The sequence below is a fragment of the Cyanistes caeruleus genome, chromosome 2 (assembly GCF_971803275.1).
Source record: "Cyanistes caeruleus chromosome 2, bCyaCae1.hap1.1, whole genome shotgun sequence".
Taxonomy (NCBI): domain Eukaryota; kingdom Metazoa; phylum Chordata; class Aves; order Passeriformes; family Paridae; genus Cyanistes; species Cyanistes caeruleus.
In genome coordinates this window covers 99,632,287-99,652,905 of record NC_141702.1, presented here as the reverse complement: position 1 = coordinate 99,652,905, position 20,619 = coordinate 99,632,287, and the positions used below count along the sequence as shown (strand labels likewise).

Below are 20,619 nucleotides of genomic sequence, written 5' to 3'. Positions count from 1 at the left end.
GGGGAGAAGGAATTCACCTGGAATGTGAATATAAACATGGCTGCACCTATCACTCAAGTTAGTGGCCTGCTCAGCAGTACCTTAAGTGTCAATTTGGGAAGCAGTGACCCCCACTGATACTAGGCAATTTTTGTGTATACATATCTCAAATGAAAAATCTTTAAGATAATTTTCATTAATAAAAACTCAAGCTTCTGGTAGGAATATGAGTGTTTAACAGACAAACATCATTTCCCAAACAGTGCAGTCACCTTCTGTTATTAAGAACAAATTGAACTGACTTCTGTTGCCAAACACTGCAAATATTATTAGATATAAAAATATTATGAAGGAAGGGGAGACTTAGGAAATTGTCCAGCCAAGTCATTCCAGACCATGACTTGTTTTTATTTGAAAATAGGGATACTCAGTAGGATGCTCAATTACATAATTCTAAGAACTGCTTGAAAAAAGCCCATCAGATAGGAAGAGTATTATGAAAAAAAAGCAAATGTATTTTGGCAATAGTTCTGTGAAAATTTAGTGTTTGTGTACTTTACTATCTAATTGAAGTAGACTTAAAAAAGATTGAAGCTAGAAGAACGTGGGTGAAGATTTAGGCATATCAAGATATGTTGCAGAGCTATCTATGATTTAATAGTGTGGGGGTTATTAATTCTCATCAAATTATATTAATTTGTATTAATTATATCAGTATGTTTTTCAACTTTAGCTTAACTATGTGGGGCCTAGGAGGTTTACCTTTGAATCTCACATATCTCCCTGGCCTTTTTTTTTTCTTTTAAAGTAAGAAATAGTATGCCTCTGAGGGATGCACTTAAGAGATACACACTTTTTGAGGAGTGGAAATCCTTCTGCATAAGTATAGCCCCTGGACAGGGCAAAGGATCCTTCTATGAGAGAACAGTTTTTTTCTAATGCCGTTGTATTTATACATTTTTGCACTGCCATCCCTAATGTATATTGTGAAACTCTGCTTGATGTGTTGTTATCTTATCAGTGCCCTACTATAGCATATGGTATGTTGAGATAGCAGGTCAATGACATGGAAAGTGTTTAAATAACGTGTAACTTAACACTTTCTCTGTCATGAACCTGTTATTCCAACACTGTAGAGGCACCAGCTGATCTCATGCTGAATATTCTATGTCTTGTCCCTAGGCTTAGCATCTTTCTTGTCCTGTTCCAAATCTTTCAAATTTCACATACCTATGTCTCTGTTTGACTGTCTAAATATTTGATTACACTGTTTTTCCACCACATGACTCGGCCATTCATGTTTGTTTAAGATATAACTTTTCATCCATCTGCTTTTAAAAATATGCACACCTTACAGTAATTCAAGTGAACAGCCTTACAGCTTACTGGTTATTTTCATGTTAAAACAAGTTGTATTTAATTCTAGATTTATTTTTTTTTTATTTTTTCTAATGGGGCCAGATCATCTTAAATAATTTGCAAAAGATTTAAAGTTGTTGTGGGTTTTTTTTGGAATGGAGAATGTTTATCTTGTTACAGTAAAAAAACCAATACTTCAGCAAAGGATACATTGTAATGCATAAAAGCAAGAGAGAATATTTTAGCTGTAATGTGTCTAAATTCCTGACTTTTGATTCCAACATAACTGTTTTGTAATGCATAGCCTGTTTTTTCATTGCTGTTTAATTCTGTTACTGCTGATAGTTTTCTTGTTTTAAGATGATGGCTTGGCAAGGTGTTGGTAAACAGTGTGTACCTGTTAACGTTATCAATAACCAAAAAAGTCAAGCAAATACTATCATAAACTGATGAAAAAGGTCACTGCCAGTGTGAAATGTAGTTCAGCAGGAGATAGTTTGGGTTGTCTGACAATAGAGGAGGATACTTATCATGGATTTTTCTGTAGTTTGATTTTTTTGTACTTTTGTGATTTACCAGTATATTCAAGGGAAATATCTGTATCAATTACCTTCATTTTTCAATTCAGCTCTTAGTTTTTCTGAAAACCTTTCTCAGTGAAAGTACTTGTTAAAAACAGGAAGGAGCTTTATTTGGGCTTTTCTGTATAGGTATGTTCTAATTTTCCAAAAAAGTATTTGTTTCCAGCAAACAGCTGAAGCAGGACTAGGAACGGAGGGCTCTGTCCCAGTTCTGCAGTGCTCAGGCATCATTGCTTAGACTCAATACAATGCAATGACCATTTGCTTTGTCTTAGGTCATTTAAGGCCCAGTATCTACTTGGGAGGAGCCTAAATGAGGAATTTGGTTTGCAATTGGTTATTCCAAGCCATAAAATATTAATGCTACCAGATCACAAACAGCTTTTCCCTCTTCAAGAGCAGTTAGAGTTCTTGTTATCTGACACACTTCCAATTCTCAGAGCACTTGAGGGGAAGGAAAGGTGACAGAGTCAAGATTATTTCCCCCAAGTAGTTTCCTCATTCATTATATTTATTCTCAGACTGGTTCAGATAGAATACAGGGTCATTTTTAATTACATCTGGGTATCTGAAATTAAGTTCTAGGACAGGACGAATCAGATATTACCTCTTTTCCAGAGGAGAGATTTGGAGGAAATTCTTATCGTCCTACCTCTGTCAGATGACTGCATTAGCTCAAAATTAATCCAAATCTGTAGCCCCCAAGATGTTGTGATGCATTTGAATGCAAGTTTGACCTAAAGAGAATCCTTAATTAACTGTATGTCCTTAGGGAGTTTCATAACATGAAGTTGCGGGGTTATACTCAGAACTCTGTTGCTTATGAATGTAGAAATCAATGTGTGTTATTTTCAGTTTGGGGTTTTGGGGTTTTTTGTTTCTTGAGGGTTTTTATAATACTTATTATAACTTATTTTTGACACATTATCTAAGGTCCATACTTTCAGCAGGATAGTTAATCAGGTATTTTTGTAAGGAAAAAAAAATTCTTTATCTGCCTACCTTCTTATTTGGAGATGGCGTGCCAGAAAAGTTCATTGCATCTCACACATTCTCTTGGCTAAGTGGAGAATTCTAACAGCAGAATACAGCATAAAAAAGTTGACTTTTGCATGTATACATCAGAGTGTTGCCCATCTAACCTTTTTAGTTTAATGTTTACTATATACACGAGTAAATAGAGTAAAACTCAGACCAGCTATTCATTTTACTTCTATAAGAAAGTTCCTCTTATAGTCTTGAACTTGGCACAGTGTACCCAATACTTTCAGTACCCTCTCCAATCAGGATGTCCGAAAGGGAGTGTTAAAAATCAAATGGCTGCTAGGGGAAGACACCACCTGCACCTTGTTGTCACAAGGGAAGTGGGGAAAGGAATGCTGAAGCCACTTGAAGTTCCTAGCCTGTCTTGTACTGAAGTCTTGAGAATGGGGAATGAAACTCCTATATGTGGGATATGTTTGTGGGAGCCCTTAGCTGCTTTTCCAAGCCAGCCATTAAGGAGATTTTTTTATATTTCGTCCCCTTCCTCTCTCATTTTGTCTGTCTTAGTTCTAGCTACAGCCCTACAACACTTACCAGTCCTAAAAACATTTGAGGGGGGGAACAAAGAGGATGCTTAACCCATTTTGAAATAGCCATATTTAATCTGTTCATCAGAGCAGGAGTTAGGGATATTTTGCCTTGGAAATGTAGGGCATTTCAATTTTGATTTGCCTGGCTAGAAAACTCATGGTTTTGCATGCAATTCAGGATGACTATTGAGTAATGTTTAGTTGACCTTCAGCAGGTTTTGAACAGCTTCACAATGCACCATCTAATAGCATAATTCCTCTCAGTATCAGGTACACTGTTTTTTCTTTTCCTTAACGTAGGTGTCTCTAAGGAAAGCAAAAGTAAAGTCACTCTCTAATTCCTACATCTCACCAGTTCTTTGGTGAAGACTGTAGCATCAGACCACAGATGGTGTTTTAATTGATCTTCTGCATCATTCTATTCCCATAGTCATGTTTTTTGTCACACGTACATTGTCTGTCTTGTACTTTGTAATTTATTTGGTTTCATGTGATAAAGCTGATACAAAGCGCTGAACCCCATTTTTGTGAGGAATGTATTATCAGTTCTTAACAGGCTGAAATTATTAGTGACTGCCTATAGCAGCATTGGCTCCAAGACTGTTTCTACACCCTTGGAATAGTCTAGGGAATAATAGCACTCTTCTAGGGATGGCTCTGGTAAACAGTATTGAGTAAAAAGGAATTTGCCAATCAGTTTTCCTACAAAAACAGTCTTTTAGTTAATGAATGTCTTCCAGAGTTTTTAGCCTACATGAAGACTACATTGACTGTGCTTAGGTATCTATGGTAACTGCTAAATGCAAAAATCCAATTTATGACATTAAACACAATATGATTAATGTCAATGACATAACCCAAACAAGACATATACAATCTGACTAGAGCTTCCACAGATAAAGAAATTGAGTTTGAATATTTCTACGTATTGGCTTCAAACAAATAAACTTTTCTTTGGAGACTAATATAAACCCCATCTGTTTTCTCAGGTAGTGAAAACATGATGGAAACTGGGTTTTGACAAGCTTTTGATGAAGTTTTTCTTTGCACTTTATAATGGGGAATCAAATTATCTTTTGACTATGTAAGTTTCTAGTTTTCTAGTTTCTAGAAAGATCACTATGATAGGTCATCCTTTTATAGGCATAACTGTGCAGCTGTTTGTGTTACTCTGCGTGTTTTTGCCCTAAATTGTCTAGAGGGAAGTAATTTATAAGTAAGTACAAGAAACAGTCAATCGAGTGATTCTGTGGTTCTTTCAATCTACAAGTGCATCACTTATGGTGCCTCATGAAAGGTGACTGAAAAAACCAAAAGAATGTCATATGTCAAACAAAAATCCTAGATCAAATTTAGAGCTTCATTCCTTACAAAGTATTACAACTAAGTGTAATGGCATTTGACAGTATTGACTTTTTTTATATGACTTCTTTCGGCTAACTCAGCATTCTGAAAATATAAATAGTGTTCTTCCTCTGTGATTGAAAGGGTTAAATAGTACCAATTCATTACCACTCACAAAAGGATTTATTTTCTTCTCATAAATCAGTTTTATTCCACATTTTTATTATTCCCTTGGGTCAGCTGCTCCAATTGAAATCAATACAAGTGCAAGTGACACAATCAATCTAGATATTTGATTATGGATTTGAGACTCCAAGTTCTGCTCTGTGTGTTTAGCTAGTCTCCTTCTGATAGTGTCCCTGGAGAATGGAAAATTCTTATTGGCATCCATGAATTATGGGCATAGATTCAGAAACCAGATACTGTGATAATCTCCATTTATGTACTGCTGCAGCTAGAGAAAGAATGTTCTAACCATGGAAAAGCAAACTTGAAGGTTTAAAAGCTGTTTCTGAATTTTATTTTTTTTTTTAGTGTATGAAATGCCTCATGAAATAAACTTGATAAAGTCTCATAATTTGTCTATAAAACCCCTCAAACAAAATGGATGAACTCAGTAGCTATATGCTCTCTCATCATCTTAAGACTGCAAGTGCAGCAAATGCCTTTGCTGTTTGATGTCTTGTGTCAAATGTGATGTTTTGCCACTTGGACTACTAGACTGTGCTGGGACTCTTCCTCCTGTTCATATCAGGACAACAGTGCTTGGACATTGGAAACCTTTTGGAAACCCAGAGAAGTTGGCTGTAGTCATAGAATGCTTTCCAGAGTTTGGTTTAGGTCGTGGGCCGTGTTCTTACTGTGAGTCTCTAAAACACTCGGTACAGTGTGCAGTATGGGGGGTCCAGGACTGATGCCCATTGGTGCTGTTGCAGAAAAATCAAGTTACAGTAGAGATGAATATAATTACAGCAGAGATTTAATGCTATACTGAAAACACTGTTTTAACTGGAAGGTCTAAATGAGACTGACTCAGCTGCAAGACTCATTAGATGTCTCTGTATTTATGAAAGAGTAATGAGAAAAACTAAAACAGTAATTCAAATCAAAAAGGTTTCTTCTTGGCAGCTTCATCAACAGTTGCAGAGGTTTTTTAGTTCAAAGCCTCATGCCACTGAGCTGAAAGCTCCAAAGGGTAGATGAGACCACCCACTAAAGATTCTTTCCTGCCTGCCATCAAGACAAAGCCTAATCTTGGCTGCAGTCATTAACCATCCATGGGGTCTGTGCTAACTTTCTTGTATTATCTCTCACATCAAGCTGTGGGTTTTATTCATATTTCAGTCTGTAGAATTAATGAGCACATAAATGCACATTACTTAGTGTTTGTAACACTAATAATCACTTATTTCTACTGACAGGAACATGCTTTCATCATAATGATTACCCCTGCTTTGCCTTAGGGTTCTTGAAGTGTTCTGAAAATTTTCATAGACTCACATAACAGCTGAGGTCAGAGAGCACCTCTAGGGAACAACCAGTTCAAGTTCTCCTCACCAAGAAGGGTTGGTTGGAACACATTGCCCAGGAGAGTGTCCAGCTGCCTTCTGAGAATCACCAAGGTTGGAGGCTGAGCAGCTTGTTCCAGTGTTTGACCAATGTCAAAGTAAAAAAAGCTTTTTCTTAGGTTTAAACAGAATTTCTTGTATTTTCTGTATGTACTCGTTGCCTTTAGTTCTGCTGCTATATATTGCTGAGAAATGTTTGGCTACTTTATGCTGTCACTACAGATATTCTTAATTTTACACTTTTTTAATATCCTTCCACCTCTTCTTGAGCCTGAACAAACTCAGTTCTCTCAAACCCACTTCGTGTGACATATTCTTCAAGGCTTTAATCATCTCTGCATAGACTCCAGTAAGTCCAGATCTGTGTTATGCTGGGGATCCCAGAGCAAGATGAACTCTCCAGATGTGTCTCACCAGGCTGAATAGAGAGGAGGAATACCTTTCCAGTGTCATTGACAGACAGTGTACACATTCTGTACCTCTCAAGACAGTCTAAGATAGCGCTACCAAATCGGAGTCTGTAAGAAGCCTCTTTGAGTGATGGCTTGAGTACCAGTCAGAAGCTTCTGGTCAGAAACGGAGTCTTTTAGATTTTGGATTTCTGCGGTAATTTGCAACACAGATTTTGATTTTGTTCTTCAAATATTTTCCATTTTTCAGTTTTAAAACTAAAGGCTTCTTTTAATTCCCAGGGAAAAAGGAAGAAGATAAAGCTTTTTAATACAGATAATGTGAAACTCTTCTTATTTACAGGAAAATTAATATTTTGGATTCGTAATTTTTCCAGTTTTCCACAGTGCTTTAAAATTACCCATTTTGACTTATTCAGCAGCTCCTCCTAGCCCATGAGAGTGAAGTTTTCATGTGTTAAGAGAGTCTTTAAGTTTTGAACTCAGTTTAACAGACTGTGACCATGATATGTCCATCGGAACAATACACGTGTCAGCTCAGGAGAAAGGGAATAAATAGTGGTTCAAGACATTGAGGCAAAAAAATCAGCAGTGTTCTCATCTGAAAAAAAAAAGAAATGAAAAAAACAAACCAAAAAAATTCCTCTGAAACAGAATGCCAAAACATAAAAACCAACCTCATCTCAAAATGCAAAAAGCACCCAATAGTTTGTTGAAAAGGGGGGTATGACATCAAAGCCTCACTACTTCACAAGTCAATATAATTGAGATGACCATTTGAGAACAGCTCATTATTCCAGTTCTTGAGGAAAGAGAGTTGCCAATAATGCCAAGGAAGTATTTTAGCTATTTTAGCTTTGTATTTTAGGTTTTCTACTGGGATAATCAAACTAATGCAAAGTGATATTTTTTTTATTCTGTATACTCCATTAGAAACAATGGGAAAGGAAGAGAGGCAGAAAAGAAAAAATCTTAGCTGGGAGGAAAGTAGCTTTTGTGGTAATTAATGAGGCTGAAGAATAAACAAAACTAATGGACAAAAGGATGAGCTGAGACACAAAGTGTGCATATTTACAGAATTTCCTCCAAAGACATGGTGCCAAAGAGACAAACTAGCTGTGTCTCAAATTGGGACAGAAGCTGGTGGCAATGAGGATGAGTTCTAGGGAAAAGGGCTGAAAAAGTGAGTCCTTGTTTCATTTTTAGTTTGCTATTCTGATCTGATATTAACTTTTTCTGTGGCCCCAGGTACAAGGCTTAGCCTCTGTATGCTCAGTCATATAAAGCAGCCATAAAAACAACTGTAAGTGTTTGAGATAGTTAACTGAGTAATTTTTGTATACATCCTCACGTGAACTGTCCCTTGAGCTGGATTTTTGCTACCTTTAGTCTTTGAGTAGTCTTCTACAGTGGTAATAGTTCTATTTCTGTTTGCTTGAATATTGTAGGGCAACATTGTAATGTTAAGAAGGTTATAGGACATTATGGAACTATATGTAAAGTATGGATTGGCATTAATCACAAATGCAGTGTTACTAATAGAATTACTTGGTATTTGCCCACACTTGTGAAATATGTGACTTTCTCTGTTTAATACATAAAAAGGAAACATCTCAATTTATTACCTTTTCCCTTAAAAACATAAATTTTGATCCTGATGGAAAGAGTACTTTTAAATGTGCCAGCTTTGGTGGGGGGGAAAGTTCTTAAATGTAAGATGAATGTGTTTAGTTTGTACTATTTCTTTGCCACGAGAGTAGTTTCATGTTGTACCATTTTGTGTGCTCCTCACAACCTTTGTCACATGAATAAGATATCAGGATGCTAATGACTAATATACAGTATTCTGTGTCTGCTGATGCTATACTGTGCTGCTGTGACCTTTGCAATATTATGTATTCTGATTGGTTGTGCATTTCACCTCTTCTCCACAAGTTAATAAGGCTGTAAAAAGGAGAGAACTTGAAATCGCCAGCCAGTCAAATTACAGAATATTGAAAAGGTCAGAGCAGTACAGCACACAGAAAAAAATTATGGAATATATGAGGCATTAAAATTCTTGTGACAATGATTATAACAAGAACGGAAAAGGATACCCATTTTTGTTATTTCAATCTAGTGAACCCCATAGGATGACGGACCCAGGACAGCAGTAATTTACACACCACTGGCTCACAAGAACTTAATTCACCTATTTACAGTAGTGCTCAGTAACAGGAACGCACCTCTTCTTTGGAGTCCCCTGCAGAGTGTCCACTCAAATCCATCCTGAACCTTCAAGTGCAGATACTCACCAGCTAGAGTGCTCTTTGAAGCTTAGCACTTTTAAACAGTGATTTTTGAATGCAATACATGCATTTGTGTGCCTTTTTAATGCAAGCATGCTTTATTCCTTGACTTTGTTTCAACTATACATCACTTTTAAGTATATTGATGGACATTCTTTAGCCCTCATTTCTTCACATGGATCTTTTCCTGAAAAACTGATGTACTTTAATCTGGTATAAACTAGGAATAAACTGGGAACAGCAGAAGTATTTCTCAATTAGCCCTAAGCAAGGAAGTCCCTCAGATAATTTTGGGGAGATATGGAGAACTGAGCAGGAAGGCTAGTAAAAGAACAAAACCATAACTATGCAAAAATATGGAAAGATTAAGGAGCTTGGGAAACCCTTCATGTCTGCAAAGGACTTAGATTTTTTTAAGAGGGTATAGAAAATAGTGTCTCTGAGCCCTCTCCTATCAGGATTCATCTTTTTGTGCAGGTGTTTGCATACCTTTAGTGTTCATGGATGTGGTGAGCTGGATGTGGTAGGAGTTTGTTTTCTGCCCCTTTAGGGGTGTTCTGGTGTGAACCACTTGTCTTTTTTTTTTGATCTTTGAACTTGTCTTTTGAACTTCAGAACTTCAGTAGGACTTTACCACTGTCTGAGGCAACTGCTGTTTAGATCTGCAATGGACTTGCTGGTGGGCTACAGTGGAACTTGTGAGCAGGATGGAGAGAAAAACACACAGAAAAATTGGAAAAAAGGGAGGCCTCATCCACTTATACTCACAAATTGGGTCCACTCTGAGGCAGTCTGGGCAGGAATGGCATGGAATGATATGACGGGGTTATCACTGTATCGCTTTCTGTCAGGCTGAACCTATGTGTCTGCATTTTCCAGCCCACTGAAAACACAGTTTAGGCAGTGAGAAGTGGCAAAGCTGCATATTGCCAGTCAGCTGCAGCCAGACCTGCATTTTAAAAATGTTCTTCTAATATTTTACTTGCCAGCAGCAGTAAGTTCCTTGTCTGTGAATTGGGATAAAACACCTTTTGTCTGGGTAAAATTTGGGCTAGGAAACTTGCAACTACTCTTTAGCTTTTTATTAGGAGCAATAAAAAATTTTGAGCTGCTATGTTGTCTATCTCATTGTAAATTTGCAAGTTCATTTTTGAGCTGAATAAAATGGTTATGTAATTACATACTTCTCCTAATTATTGAGTAATTATATACTTCTTATAATTGCCGAGTAATCACTCTGCTATAACTAGAATTTAATGTTACAACTAATTGTATAATTACTGTATATTAATGTTGTTATCCAGGCAACTTGGAATAGAGTGTTATCCTTTTAATTCATTTTCTGTTTCTCAAAACTGTACTTCTAAAATATAGTATAGTTAGCCATTGGAAGAAAGATTAATAATGGAATAAAAATATCAGCAGAAGAAGTACATGGTTTCCTGCCAGGCTCAGGTAGATGAAATTAAAATATTAACAAGTTAAATCCATACTGTTGATAGAAAAAGTTTAATTTTCACATGAATTTGGCATATATAAATTGCTGCTAGACAAATTTCTTTTATGCTTGAGGTTTGACTCTAGCCTATGTGCTGATCTGTTAACACTGTATTTTTAAACTTTCCCAGATACTGGAAGTGAAATGTTTGAAAAATGCATATTTTTTTTTTTCCTCAGCCAGCTGAGTCCTTAAAGTGTTAAATGTCCCTAGGACCTTAAGAATGTATATGTCAAATATTGTTGCATGATCTTCACAAACAGTAAATCATAAATATTACAGAAACTGTGATAGATAATAGGAAAAATATGCTTTGTAGGATTGTATCTTCTCCTATATCACATACGGGCAGTTACACAAAGGTGCAGATGGAGAGTTTGATATACAATTTAAAAGCTGAGATCAAGTAAAGCAGATGCATTTTTCTAATGTTGGTTGAGTAGCCCGAGTACATTAGAGTGATCTCAGACAAAATAACTTTACTTCTGCAGGATTCTGTATGTGGAATGTGTAAAATGCGGTTGTTGTTCTTGCATGTAAAGAAGCCTTGCATCCGTTGTTGTACCTAAAACAAGGTCTCTTAGATAAACTTAAGTGAAATCCAAAATAAATCCATCAAGCTTCATTAAATCATTCTACCTTCACACTTCTGTTGTCTGTTTGGGTGGTCTGGCGCTATGGTAGGGTGCAATTCAGGTAGGATTTGAGGAATAAGGGACTAGGCTATAAGGCAGATTTATAAAAACAAGTTTTTCAAACCTATCCCCATCCCTAAAACCTCAAGAAATAAGCTTTTTGTATGTTACCAATAGAATAACTGAAAACACCAGTGTAGTTCATAAACACTAAAATAAAGGAAGGGCTTGGATTTGTACCATAAGTGAACTAAATTGTTCATAGGAATCCCCAAATTAGAGGAAAATCCAGATTGCTCATCCATGATAAAATCTAATGTAAAGCATGACTGAAATGTACTGCAAGTGCTCTGTAATGCCCATCATAGAAACATGGAATATTTGCAAAATTATTTCTGATTTAATAGCATTGCAGTTTTAATGGTTCATTTGAAGCTTGCATCAAAATGAATAAGTCCAATGAGTATCCCTTAAAAATTAATTAAAAGATTGATTTTTCTATGTTTTTTGTAATTCTGTCTTATTTAGATTTTGTGGAAGACTCAGATGTAAATATTGGATCTTCTAGCTGTGACAAGGTCTTAATTGATTTACAATATTTTTATTGTTACAGTCGTTTTATTCTCATTCTCATACCTGTTGTCTTAGACTTGAATGATTCTACTGTTGTAATACAGAATTTTCATTTACTTCATTTTCTGTCTGTTGTTTGTAATACAGAATTTTCATTTACTTCAGTGGGAGATATCTCCATGGAATGACGACCAGTAACATTATTAATTATTTATATAGCACTTCATATACTCCAAATATAATTTGATATTTAAGTGAGTCAGCTTGGTTCTGAGATATGTGACAGGTCGTCATGAAGTCAAAAAAATGTCGCTTGACATATAATTTTTTATTTTCTAGTCTAACTATGTATTTTGGAAAGGTTTTGGGTTTTTTATTTTTGTGGGGTAGAATATTGTCTTATCTTAAGTTTGAGATCTTAAAAGGGTTGCAAAGGACATGTAGGTTGTTGTGGTGTCCTCTGATGATTTCAACTGATAAACTGAGTACTTCGCATCCTTGTTTTGTCTTTGAGAGAACTGCAGGCCATGCTGGAAAGCCTCTGTTACTGCAGATGATTATTATGCATGCAATGGAATTTTCTTATCAACTCCTTAGTTAAGCATTTTTCTAGAAAATTCGAAAAGTTTTGCTAGTTTTACCCAGTGTTTCATGGGGATAAGAATGATCATTAATGTTTGGAATCTGCAATTATCACAGAACCATTCTGGAACTTCTGTTTGCTATATATAGCAATCAGCTTTGCAACTGGCTGGTTCATCTAGTGATTTGTTTATTTTCCAAGATTTAAAAATGCCACAAACTGTTGGCAAAAGGAAAAGAAATCGTGAATAATAATTTTTCTTCCCAACAGACCAAAAATGTGTGTGTGTTACTGCTATAGATGACAAATCTTCATTTGAGTAGAAATAAGACTTGGTTCATAAAGACAGTGAAATGTAGCAGATGTAAGGTCTAACATTTGTTTTTTCCCTCCCCCTCTTGTTTTTCCGTAACAGATAATGCTAATTATTCTATTGTAAATGATACTCGGGTGCTGTGCAGGAGCAAGGAATTCAATGTATGGGTACCCATTAAAGGACTGATTCCATTTTCTAACTACACAGTACAAGTGAATGCATCCAACAGCCAGGGCAGCTTGATAAGTGATGCTATAACCATAGTCATGCCTCCAGGAGGTAAGTATGAAAAAATGCTTTTTCTGTGCATGTAACAATTACACAAACACTCTGTTCAACAAAACATTATTTATTACCACAGCTGAGGACTGAAGTTCAGAAGAATATGTTTTTATTAGTAGTTCTTACTCACAAAATTGTTCTTTTTGGCTTCTAATTTGTCACTTTGTTCCATTAAAGAACTAGAAAATGAAAATACATAGTTGTGTAGTTAGCATATTATGAAGGTGAGAAGTGCATTATGTACTTCATTTTTTTTCTGTGGATGGTGGTGTATTTTGGCATGGACAGCTAATCTAGCCCAAGAATACAGAGAGACTCACCTACATTTTGTAATCTATTTTAGAATAAAAGTTGTAAGTGCGGACAAGGATCACTTACTGGATAGACTTAGAGAATTTGTTTAATAATAGTAATATAAACCATTGGCAATATATTGAGCCACAATCCACAAAATAATGTAGCTGTAAGAAATTCAATTACAGTGCACTGATTTACAGTGAATTAGGCAGTAGGCCAGTCTGGATATTATCTTCATACAATTTGAAATAAGAGAATTCAGCAAATGCACCCTAAACGTTTTACAATGATTTGTTTTGTGGTTTTGTTGTTGTTTGGTTTCTTTTCAAGAAAACTTACATTTATAGCTGATATAGATGTGCTACTTTTCCATTTTCTTTTCATGGACACCTTAACTAATCAGTTTTTGTTAAATAAATGTTAATATATAAAATTTATTTAAGGCAATTTTGAATTTTTAAGTGAGAGTCCAAGAATACTTGTTTTTGAGAGATGTGTGGTGTAGCTGTTGAGCAAGAACAGTGTAGAGGGACATATGTACAATTTGAAAACAAAAGAAAAGAAAAACAAAAAAAGAAAGAAAAATAATAAACCTTACAGCTCAAAAACACACTTGAAACAACTTGCTTGCAAACAGATTGAGTTTGGGGACTTCAGAAAAGTGAGTAAATACAATACAGAGTTTAATACAGACTACAGATTAGTGAGGAACGAGGAAAGGCAATTCCCATCACATTTTATACTTTCCCAATCCAGTTGCCAAGTTGCACCTACTATTACCAAATATACATTCTCATACAATAATCAAACTGCATCTGAGTTTTACTACTCATTTAAGACTGAGAAGTAAGACACTGATATTTCTAGCTCCAGTGTCACATTTCAATTTTGCTTAGCAAAACTTGGTAGTGAAAATTTCACCACATGACAAAGTAAAGAATCTTTAAAGATAAGCAAGGATGTGCACAAGTTTATGACAGCCATTAAGATACACTTTCTTTTACCATTAGATTGTTGTTGATTACAATTAGAAAACTTATAGCTTTGAAATTATCTTCTTTATGACCTTGTGGTAGTTTAAAAGCAATACCTCATTGGTTAAATAGGTTTTAGTTCATGCTTCCTTTTAGTTAATGATCTGAAAACATATTATCCTGATTTACACATAAAATCATGCTGAAAAGCATGTGGCATTCACTAGGATATGTGTGTTTAAGTAGAATTAAATTAGCAGTGAGAGTTATTAAAGAAATCTTCCATACTATTGTCCAGTGGACTGTGATCTGTAGAGAAATGAATAATAAATGAAGCAGTGCATATGAGAGGAGTGCTCTCTCACATGCTGTGTTTTGGCTATATTTGTACACATGTACAGACACACATGTATCTAGGACAATGTATGTTTGCTTTACTGTGATGTTTATTATAATGAGCCTTTGAGTGTTACACAATTCCATTGCATGGTAAATTATGAGTATAATGGCAATACTACACTGAGCAGTATTCAGTGCCTTCACACTTTCTAAATCATTTAATGAAATCTAGATACTACTTAAATGAGAAAGAATTTTATTTTTTACTTGAGTGGCCGAGATTTCACTTAAACAGAAGTTTTGTTTGATCAAAAAATAAAGAAGGTCTCATTATGTATAAAAGCACCACTTTTTAATGAGTGTTAAAATATATCATTCTCTTTTAAAGGATACTGAAAAAATATTATTTAAGAAATCTACACTCTGGGGAGTAGTTCATGGAGCTTGATGGAAGATTGTCTAAATGGGAGAGTGATAGAGAACAAAGGAGTATTCCATTTTTAAGTTATTGCTGATCACTGTTTTACGATTATGATACAATTTTTTTTCCAATATGGATTTCTTTTGTTCCTTTTTTTTTTTAGCTTTGAAACACATTGCACACAATATAAAGCACACCAAATCCTTAGTGTTATCTGATCAAATATATCTTAATTTCTTATCAAGCTGATTTGCCATGCTTAAAGTCAACACTCCAAAAAAAATATCTTAGAAATAAGGAATTTATTTTATCTTTGCTCTCAACTAAAATTGCTGTGCAGGTTCAAGAGTTCTTGGAAAGATTAAAAAATAAAAACTAAATCCAAATGTTAATCCATAAATATGAAACTTTCTTTTGACCCTTACCCTGTAGTGGTCTGGAGTTACTAATGGGGTTAGGATTTCAACTCTTAATGGGACTTGGTGCATTAGTGTTTGGTATGCATGGAATTCAGCATTCAGTTTAATAAGTGGTTGACATTGGTGATGTCCCTTAATTTGCTTAAATCTAATTGGCTCTTTTATCAGTCAAACCTGTATGGATTGGCAATTGATCAGAAAGGGTCAGCCATGACTGTGCATGTACTTAAATGCTGGAACCACCAGTTAAAGTCACTGTTGCATAATAAGAAGCTGAAACCATGAGAAGAAATGATCTTCAGAGTCAGAAAGCAAAAGAAAGAGAAGTTTTTCAGGATGTTCAAGTTCAGAACAAAGGCATTATGGAGTATATAAATTTTAAATACACTGCTTTTTGCCTCAAGACGTAAAGCTTTCTTTTTTCCAGATGAACTGAAATCTTGTCTGAAACTGTCTTTGTTACATCAAAGAGCTGCATAGAAAGCTAAAAGAGATGGAGGAAGCATAAAAGGGCATAGTTTAAAATGATTAGTGACAAATTTCATACTGCAGAGGTAGAAATAATTTTTTTTGAGTTTTATATTTTTTCCAAAACGAATAAATTTGTTCTATTTATCTTTTCCTAAACTGCTGTAGTAGAAGCTGTAAAAAAATAATATACTAGCCAATGCTTCACATTAATTTGAAGATGCCAGCCAGTAAAAGATCTGGAAAACAAATTGTTTTAGAATTATTTTAATTAGATAAATGAATTGAAGTGATAGAGAAGATATAAAACTATAAAATTCTGGGAGAAAACCTTTTGCACAGAGATCTTGGTTATACATTTTTCTTCTCAATGAGTGCTATTTCTAATGTAGTCGCACATAGAAGACTCCATTATTTTAGAATTGCTTTGTAATAGGGGATGGTGAGCTAGCAGAAAAGAAATCTGCAATCACTGCTGATAATAGCTTATACACTAGTTAAATCCATTTATTCCCTTCCTCTGACCACCAAAGACTGAGTATGGAAGGGAATGGGAAGAAGATGGATTATGTTGAATGAATAGATGCAAAAAGAAGGACAAGCTGCTGCTCTGATGGGAAGCAGGAAGGTGGAGTCTCAATCATCACCTACAAAGCAGGAAAAGGGACTGGCTTTCCAAGTCATGGCTAGAGGTCTGAAGACTGTTGTGGATGGTAATTCACATTCCAGAGTTGACTTCCAGTGGATTCTTATATTGGGGATTACAAACCATTAACTTGGTGCTGATTTATCTGCAGAAAAGAGCCACAAAGAATTGATACATGCTTCCTGTGTAAAACATAAAAGGAAAGATACTTGGAAAAATATCTGCCTAAGTAGTGAAGTGCCTTTTTAAACTCTGCCATGATTTATTAAGTTGTTCAATTATTTGCTCTGTGATTTGCACAACATAGAAATGTCTAGCAAGGAACAATGTGAGATTCTGCCTTAGACACTTAAGCCCCTGCCCCTTGCTGTTCCTTTTTTTCTGTGTGGAATACTGCATGCCTCTGCCTCTGCCTGGCTTGTTCTCAGCAACAAAACTTGAGTCTACCTGTAGCTGTTGATATTTGTTCAGTATCTGGAGGAGATGGTGCTCTGCAACCAGAGGGTTTCAGCCACTGTTGGTTTAAGTCGCAACACCTCAGAGACTGGATACTGAACCTCATCATAGGACCACTGGTCTAATTACGCAAACAAGTCGGAACAACATCATACACCTTATATTCACATCTGAAAGCATTTACTCGTGGAAGTTGATCACTGAAGCCAGCAGGCCTTCTTAGAGGAATGAATGTTCCATAAACAAAGCAAACTGATGTAAAGTCAGAATTATCTGGGAGGAAAAATCAAACTTGAATATGCTAGAATCTTCCCTGTGAGACAGATTTGTTTTCCCATTTTTCCTAGTATCACTTTGAGTCACACCATAAAATTTGTTTTGAAAGAACATCCTTTGCTTCAAATTTCAGGTATTTGAGACATCACTTGTTTTTCTCTCTTTTCCTTGCCTTCCTTCTCCTTTTCCTCTCTCTCCCTTCTCTTTTTAGAGAGAAATCCAATAGAAAGAATCCAAGAGGATTCTTATGTTCTCTATCTTCTGTGTTAACAGAAAGTTCTTAGTGAAAAATTGTGACCATATCTTTTCTACAGGTACTTTAAGGAGAGACCAGGATAGAGTAGGGTGGGGGAAAGAGCTCTCCTGCATCTCCCATCAACGACCTAGCTAATTACAGTCAGTAGCAAGCTGTGTAAATTATCCATTACAGTTCCTATTGTCCAGGAAGTACATTTCATGGGGATATAAAGGTAGGATTCCAAAAGTGCTTGTGTGGAAAACTGGGAGTTGTTCTACAAAACAGTAATTCTTCTCTAGTCTCTGCAGTATTGAACTGATTGTCATTTTCATTAGTGCTACTTTCTTCTTTTATTCCCCTCTCCTAGGCTGTTCAGCACACCTTTGAGTGAGCTCATACTGTGTCCATTCTTGATTTTGGGTGGGTGTTTTGCATGGCAAGAGATGAGAAAAGTTGCCTTCCTGAAGAGTTGTGTCTTCAAACTCTGGCAATGGGAGGCACAGAGGTGCCCTCTTTGCTGCTCACTTTCCTAAATTGCAGCTAATATGGGCTCAGCCTAACTCCACACATTATAAAGGTTGCTTGAAGTTGAAGCTTAGTGTAAGTTCCTACTCATAAAACTGAGGAGTTTTGCCAGCAGGCAATGACACTCCAACTATGTCCTTTCCTTCCCATTGCCTCCTTCTCTTTGCCTGTGCACCCTGTGCTTTTGGGGCTGGGCAGATCTCCCATAGTTCCAGCTGTGCTCTTTCCATGCTCTGGAAACATAGAACCTGCATTTTTCAGCTCCTCAGTTCCTTTGTCTCTTCTATAGCAGCATGAAACAGCCGAGACAAGATCAAACCAGCAATTTCAGTTGCCTGGAAGAACATGGATGTGTTTTGCTTGCTTAGGGAGAGCCAGATGAGACAGGGAAAACTGTGCAACAGCTAATTGATTGTCTATAAGCAGGCAATTAACTTCACTGAAGAAGTCTCACTTGAGTCTTTCCAAAACCTTAGCCCTGGTGTGAGATCCAGACTGTACTTAAGGACTCTTAGAAGAAATCTGTTCTAGCGAAGATGCCATGCTGAAAAACTACAGCTTGATTGTACTTCAGAAGTAGAGAAGAATATATAAAAATGGGGGAAATGGGCAGTTGTGGAATTTAGAGGTAGATCATTATTTAAAACTATTACCTACTATCACATTAACCTATTTCAGATCAATTTCAATGGTACACAAAAAGGGACATAATTTAACATTTTTGTTTAATTAAAATTTAATTTAATTTAAAATTGTGCCAATTTAATATAGTCTCAAGCTTATCATGCTTGGGATTTTTTTTACTTTTGATTTTTCTTTTCATTCTGAGAAAATCTGAACTAGATTTTTCAGTACTGTAACTAAAGTCAGCATTGTTTATGTGGTAAATTAGGCTTTGTTATAGGAATTCTACAATAAAATACTGTTTAAATTCCTGGTGAGAAAATAGAGAAGACATTTGAAAAATCACACCATGAATTTTATCTTTAAAACCATTTTCCAGATATATGTAAGTACTAGGAATCAGATCAATTTTTGTGTTACTTTGCTGCAATGATTTGCACTGCTTTTCTAAAAAGCTCATTTTTATACTTTCCTTTTTTGACAACTCCTGCTCCTATAGGTTTTGGAATAAAATTTCGTTTTCATTAACTGTCAGCAAAGGCAAATATTGTGAGGTTTTTGTTGGTTCATTGGTTTGCTGTGTTTTTTTGGTCATGCCATTCTGTGTTTTCTGCACTTAAAGCATCTAGATTATAGAAGTTAGCCTCATGATCATAAAGCATTTCAGTATAGTGGCAAGGTTTGAAGGCTTGAGCCACTTTGCACAGTTCAGGAAGTTTTGAAGTTCCTCTGCCTACAATGAGCTCTGTACATGTCCAGCAAAATTCTGTCACCCTGTTGTATATTTATCATGTCTCCATATTAGGGGAAAAAAGCTTTGGGGTGGGGGGGAGGAAATTAAGGGCTTTTTTAAGACCTTGCTGAGGTTTAAATGTACAGGGAATCAAATCACTGTTTTCCTCTCTTTAGCTAGGGAAAAGAAATCAGAGACAATCTTTCCTAAACATCATGGCCATGAAAGTGCTTTTGCTTTTTTTTTGCTGGTTATATTATATATAAAATTAAAAATTTCTCTTAGTAAGTACATTTTGGGAGTTTTCTTTGTAGTTGGAAACTTATCTGAAATTGAATTACAAATATCTGAAACTTTATATCTGAATTCTTAAAACACTTTGTAGAAAAGAGGTATTTTTCCTTCATATAACTAATTATTTTTTCTGGTTGTTTTTTGACTTTTCTCTACTTTTTCTTAGTGGAGCACTCCTGTTACATACATCTATGTTGTTAACTTTAGGTTAGTTGGCTGAGTACCTGAGGAGAAATAAGCTTCTCTCATTTCTTAGAAAATAAAGAGAAAGGCAGAAAGGGAGAGAAAATGGGAGTAAGAATTGGTGACTAGAGTCCACTTCTCCTCTTCCTATATGGCATTATAGGAATGCCATATAGGAATATGGCATTCCTATAATGCAGTGTTGGTGTGTGCTACCCTCTTCCTTTCAACAAAGGCAACTATAGGAGTCTGTTGCTCTTAATGTTTGATTCCTGGAATTTGACAGCTTTTTCCTTGCTGTCCTTTTATCTCTGACTGTTGTTTTTGGTTCTGCATGCATGTGCAGGTGCACACACACAAAAATATACATGATATATTGGTATATGCATGTTCGTGTATACATGATTGCTTTCTGTCTTTTTTATATTTGGATCTCTATGCAGATCATGCTTATTCCTCTGACAAAGAAATATTATGCTCTTAAATTAATTCCAGATAAATAAAATAAGAAAGTGAATTAATGCATTTCATGTTGCAGAGGGATATGTCCAGTATTGAATTATATTAATCCTTACTGCTTGTATATTGACCTATTTACTTTTATGATTTTTACAAATATATCTACTAATTCAGGTTTCCAGTAGGCTTTTCAGGTGATTGAGGGTTTCTATTCCCATTTTACAGACAGAGGGGCACATGTTAGCAACAGAAGGTAAAAGAAAATTTTATATTCCTC

General features: G+C 35.6%; 1 protein-coding gene across 7 annotated transcripts in view; it reads left to right on the top strand.

Moving 5' to 3' along the window:
• USH2A (usherin) overlaps positions 1–20,619 on the top strand; it is a 370,627-nt gene that overhangs the window by 202,993 nt on the left and 147,015 nt on the right. For all 7 annotated transcript variants that reach the window (XR_015283723.1, XR_015283719.1, XR_015283720.1 and 4 more), the window contains exon 38: positions 12,808–12,987. Coding sequence is in view for 3 of the 7 variants with exons in the window: in XM_086878670.1 (XP_086734796.1) it covers positions 12,808–12,987 (180 nt within the window). In the remaining 4 variants the exon portion in view is untranslated. The remainder of the gene's footprint in view (positions 1–12,807; positions 12,988–20,619) is intronic.